At 45.8% G+C, this 6,000-nt stretch overlaps 1 protein-coding gene across 2 annotated transcripts in view; it reads left to right on the top strand.

Moving 5' to 3' along the window:
* The first annotated feature begins 2,558 nt into the window (after positions 1–2,558).
* Positions 2,559–6,000, top strand: part of lama5 (laminin, alpha 5) — a 138,562-nt gene continuing 135,120 nt past the window's right edge. For both annotated transcript variants that reach the window (XM_050064002.1, XM_050064001.1), the window contains exon 1: positions 2,559–3,093. In XM_050064002.1, the coding sequence (XP_049919959.1) occupies positions 2,800–3,093 (294 nt within the window). In that variant the 5' untranslated portion in view covers positions 2,559–2,799. The remainder of the gene's footprint in view (positions 3,094–6,000) is intronic.

Raw genomic sequence — 6,000 nt, 5'->3', positions numbered from 1 at the left:
TCCCGGAGAGTGAGTGACCTGACATGGTGCGTTGGTAAATTCAGTCTGACGCTCTACACTAAAATGAGAGCCCTGTTGGTGGAAGAAACGGAGCGTTATATTTCTACATGAATGAACCAACGGTTAAGTTAATCACACATTCACTCCACTCGGCGCTCTGCTGCTCCGTCTCCACAGACAGAGTGTCCAGAGTGCGCTCTGACACAGTGCGCTGCTCTGGATAACCCAACGGCTCTGAATTGTGAACGGTCCAGTTTGTGTCAGAGTGCGCTGCAACACTTTAAAGGAGTATTTCTGAATGCAGCACCCATCATCAACAGAACTTGCTAGCTAGCTCTAGCTAATGTCAGTGGGGAATTGTTTTGCCTCCAGCTAAGCCCCGCCCACCAAGATCAAAAATACATTCCTCTCACCTGTAGTGCTGTTTATCAAGCTAGTTTTTGTGTGAGTTTCAGAGTGTTGGCGATATCAGCTGTACAGATGTCTGTCTTCTCTCCAATATAATGGAACTAGATGTCACTCAGCTTGACGTGCTCAAAGCGCCCAAAAAATAAATTGCAATGCCTCTTTTCAGAAATCATGACCCGGTTACTATGATAATACGCAGACCTTGTCATGAGCAGTTTCACGTAGGAACTATTTTCATTCTACTGAACTCTGTGCAGAAGGAAGCGTGCAAGTTATTTGTCTCACTCAGTATTTTTTCCAAAACACTGCCATCTGTCTTTTGGCGTGCAGAAAACACACATCCATCATTATGTTACGTACTTGTGGCCTTTTGGTTATAGTCCTAGCTATGCTTCCTCTCCCTGTGTGCTTACATGGTCTGAGTGTGTGGCCGTCTGTGTGTGTGTTTGCATGTTTGTCGAGGAACACCTGTCTGTGTGTGTGTGTTTGTTTGTGTGTTTAAGTGGCAGTCTGCATGCCCATTCTCTCTGTGTTTGTGTGGTTTGAATTCCCATTTGTTGTTTTGCCACTTGGTGGTTGCCATGATGCAGGAATGTCAAATTAATTACAGAATAAAAGAGACAAAGGGAAAAAATACTTTATTTTACAGTAAGAAAATGGTGTGATGAGGGGAACAGTAGGAAGGAGAAGAAAGGAAACAGAACAGTAGGAGAAAGGAATGGATCAAGGCGAGAAAGGAGGGAAGAGATAAGGAAAAGGAGGCAGGGCCATAATCACCTATTTAACAATTGGGGAGGAGGGGGGGCATTTTCACCCCACACCCTCTGTGACCCAACCCTCCAGGGGGGTCTGAGGGGGGAATTCCCCCCTTAACTTCACAGCAGTGCTAATTTTGACAGCTATTTTAGATTAAATCTCGTCATCTCCCCAGTTAGATATTTTCATTGCTGTGTACGTGTAAATGACCCTTGTTAGACGATAGAAACGTCATCTCAGGACAATTACCCGCTCTCTTCTCACATGAGCTCGATTGGACAATAAACGAACTTTGTATTCGGGAGCTGGCAGGGTGAGATCTGTTTAATGTGCGATTCAACTGATTCGGACATTTGCATTCTCACATACAGCTCCTCCGAGTCATGTCGACATAATTCAGGTTTGCAGTGCAGTAAGGGGCTATACACACATTCTCCACTATTTAATACATTTGAAAGTAATAAAATACAGAGCGTACAATGTTTTACGTTGTATTGACCCGCAGTAGTCGAGCAACAGCTTCTGATGGGGTACGGCAACACCACACTATTGAACTGCATTTGCCAATGATTATGTTGGTTATCTGTGGTAGTAATTTGTTTTCTAAGTATATAATGTTGGCAATATATTTTGAGCATATTTCGGGTTGATGTGTCCCCCCCTGTATTTATTGCAATTGATGCCACAAAGGTGGGGAGTTAGCCTGCACCACCAGCTCCCCACCCCCTAGGCCTGTCCCCATACTGGGTGAGGTACTCGTTTCCCAAATGTGCCGTTTCATCAAGGTCTTCTTTAACCGTTCTTCGTTTGGCCCTCCACTTGGTACCACTATTAAGCCCCAGACAACGCAGCTCCCAGGATCACGGTGACGCACAAACCTCTCCACCACGTTGAGGTGCTGATTCTTGCAGTTGGCCTCCTACCAGTGGGCACGTCCCACCAGTAGTCCACGTGGCAGACTCAGAACCTGAAAATGGATGGGTTTATGGATGGATGGAAGAAGGAGAGTTAGGGAAGGAAAGGCAGAGAAGGAAAGACAAAAAGGAGACGAAGGAAGGAAAGAAGCCGGAAGACAATGAGGGAGAAGGACATTTGAAAGAGAACAGGAATGCTGAGGAAGAGGAAAGGGAATAATTAATTACCACAAACTCTTTAGGAATTAAATTATATCAAAATAACCAGTGGAGCCAAATTAGTTAAGATGCCTTATTTGAGCCAGTTAATGAATTGATATAATGTGATGTAACTTTTGATATAACCACGGAACCATTCACACACCAGGCATTGGTAGAAGTTGTGCCCTCCTCCAACCACCGGGGACGGGCCAACAGAGAGGGAGGAGGAGGAGGAGGAGGAGGGGGAGGGAGAGGAAGGGTGACTGCAGATTGAGTTGGAGTAGGTGCCTGCTGGAGCGACACAGAGAGAGCAAGGGAGGGAGGACAGAAACCTCGACGCTCCGCTTTCCAGGACTACAAACTAACTCCTTCCACTTTCTTTCCTCTGCACTTATCAACACTCTTCCCTCCAAATGTTCCTGTCCCATCGGAGTTAGCGGCCCATCTCTGCTTCTACTCAGATTGATTTATTCCTCAAACTGTTTTTTTTCCTCGGAGCGGATCGAGCGAACAGGTGGAGATGATGGCGAGCGGAGCTGCGCCGCTCTCCCCGGCTCGGCGCACTCAGACGCGGGTGGCGCTGCTGCTGTGGCTGCTGTTTGTGACCTGCTGTCACTTTGTGTCGGCGCAGGAGCTGCCGACCAACGGGGTGAACGGATACAGCCTGCACCCGCCCTACTTTAACCTGGCCGAGGGCACCAAGATCACCGCCACGGCGACCTGCGGGGAGGACGACACCGGCAGGACCGTGCAGGACCTGTACTGCAAGCTGGTCGGAGGCCCGGTGTCCGGAGACCCGAGCCAGACCATCCAGGTGAGCAGGACAAAACTTTGTTGATGCTTTCTGATGCTGCGTAGAAGTGAGTCCTAAACTGTATGTGACTCATTTGAGTTTAAATTCCCCCAAAATATTCCTTATCATACAGTGATGGTAATTGCATTTCATCCTACATGATCCCCTGATTCTCTAGTGCTCCAGGTGTGTTTGTGGTGCAGGCGTATTACAGTGATTTTAGCATGTGCAATTGCATGTTTTGCATTGTTAAAATATTTCTAGAGGCTCTGAGTGTGTCTCTGGTGCTCAGTAGTAGGTGTACACTCACTGATGTTCCTTTAATATGTCTGTATGGCAGCATTAAACACTCCTTTAGTATTTGTGCAGACCATTAATGAGCCTATCTTTAAGATCTCCACCTATCATTGCATTTGCAGCCATAGTATTTCTACTTCAGTCCACTTTAAGGACCTAATTGTATCAGATTTAGGGTCTGTAATGACATTTACATCCTCTCAAGTGTCCCTGTGACCCTCACATTTTATTGCACCCTTTTAAAATCTACCACATGATCACTTCTGCTAATGTTACTGGTGATTTTCAGGAGTTTGTTTATCACCAAGCTTCTGTAGATGCCAGTCTACACACTTCACTGCATTCAGAGTGGAGAGTTGAACAGAGGGGGTCAGCAGTGTGCATGAATCTCCAACTGCTCTGCCAAGTCATTATTTCATGCACTGCTTCCTTTGTAGGACTTGGCAACACTCAACACAGGCCACTTATATAAGGACAGGCAACATTTCATTTAGAGTGGACTCCGCAGAAATTCAGCTACCGACCAGGTTTCCACATTTACGTGTGTTTTTATAGACGAGTTTTTAATGGGATGATGAGATTGTAAAAGCGACAACAGGCCCATTGTGTGTTTGATATTTACGCCTCCAGGTACCACTGGTTAACGCACAAAGGGTGATTGCAGTTTCATGGGTTAACCATTAATTAAAGGAACCCTCTGGGCGATAACACGCAGGCTTATTGCCTTCTCTTTCTCTCTCCTTCTCTCTCTCCCACCTGTTCCCCACATTCCTCACGGCGACTGACCCGTGTCCTCCAATCAGACCGAGCTTATCCGCTCTGTTACCGCGAGATTATCAAGACCTCGAGCGCTGCCTCCACACAAGACAGAAAGCAACAGAGGCATTCTGTCATTTCTAAATCCTGGCTGATGTTTGGTGTTTGCAGATCAATTGCTTGCCTCTTGGACTGAAATCTAAAGAGATCAGACCTGAAGATATAAAGATAAGGTGTGAAGACAAAGATATGATACTGATCAGCAGAGGTGGAGATTGGAGAACGAACAGCAGGGAGTCTGAAGTGTTGTTTGATTGTAATAGCTGAGAATGAAGCTAACAAAACCTGCAGAAACATGTGCCCCGAGGGTGTTTGGGTGCTTCAGACAGAGGGCTTCAAAATTCCTTCAAGCTTTCAAGTTGTTCCTTAAACTTTAACTGAAGAAGTACACAAAATATTCCACCTTAGATGGGAGGAAGACAGAAGTAATGCTGTATTTCTTCTGTGTAGTTATCTTCAGTTTAGCTGGTGAATTGACCCTCTGCTGTTAAATTCTCTGCAGTGCTTGATCCCGACCACATTTGACCCACTTCAGCGTCTCCACACTGAGGATTAGACCAGATATTCTCTCATCAAAGTTTTCATTCAGCCTCTTTCTGTGATTGGCGTGCTCAGCCCAGTTTGGTTGAAGTGGTGATGTTGGTGCGTAATTAGCTCAGGAAATCTCCAAAATGGACCTAAGAAATCTGGTCATTAGCTCAAGGAATGGTGCATTATGTGTTCGGGCTAAGAGGTTTAGCCCACTTTGCTGGGCTATTGTAGCTCGGCCCACTTGTTGGGTTACTGCAGCCCCTGGACAACACACACACACACACACACACACACACACACACACACACACACACGACCAGAAAACACACACACTTCTGTGCTGAGGTTAATCCTGTTTTGATTTGACAGCAAGATGTGAGAGTGTTTTTATTAATTAAAAACAGCAGGAGGAGGACTGGAGTGACTGAGTGAAGGAGACAAAAAGTGTAAAGGGACAGTTCACTCAAAATCTCTTACCTGTAGTGATGTTAATCCGTCTAGATAGTTTTGGTGTGAGTTGTCAGCTGCAGAGATGTCTCCAGTATAATGCAACTAAGGTCCCGTTTATACAACAACGATTTCAACCGAAAACGGTAAACTTTAGTTGCGTTTTGGCTGATGGTTTACGCGACAGCAGCATTTTGGGTGCCTGAAAACACAACGTTTTGAAAATGGGTTCCAGAGTGCAATTTTTTGGAAACGGCATCGTCTCCGTTGTCATGTAAACTTGCAATATGCAGTTCCTCTGAAAACAGACACTTGTGCATGCGCATTACGCTTCCAGTCACTAGGCATGTGCGAGAAAGTTGACCATCACAACAACAATGGCGGACTCCCGAGCTCTGCTTGTGCTGCTCGCACTTTTGAATTTATCAACGCTTCCTCATCATAGTGTAGATTTACTGTAGCAGCTCCACCTCGTCGTCCCTCCAGACAAATGGTCGTGTGGTTGCCATATGTTTGTTTATACATCGCCGCTCTGTAGAAGGAAGCGCATGTGCGCAGGCACGTGTTGTTTCATTACAAAGTCACACCGCCAACTACTGGCCTGGCATGTATACTACAGCGTTTTTTGTGGATCCGTGTGCACAGCGATTGTTATCAAAACGTTGTCGTCTGAACGCGGAACGAAAATGAGAAACGATTCTGTTTTCAGCGGATCGTTTTTGTGTAAACATGGCCTAAGTGGAACTCGACTTGTGGTGCTCAAAGCGCTGAAAAATACATTTGAAGAATTCAACAGCAATGTCTCTTTCCTGAAATCATGAACCAGTTACTCAAGAT

Source organism: Epinephelus moara, chromosome 16 (genome assembly GCF_006386435.1).
Source record: "Epinephelus moara isolate mb chromosome 16, YSFRI_EMoa_1.0, whole genome shotgun sequence".
NCBI lineage: Eukaryota > Metazoa > Chordata > Actinopteri > Perciformes > Serranidae > Epinephelus > Epinephelus moara.
The sequence above is the reverse complement of the archived record's forward strand: the minus strand, read 5'-3'. Positions and strand labels throughout refer to the sequence as shown.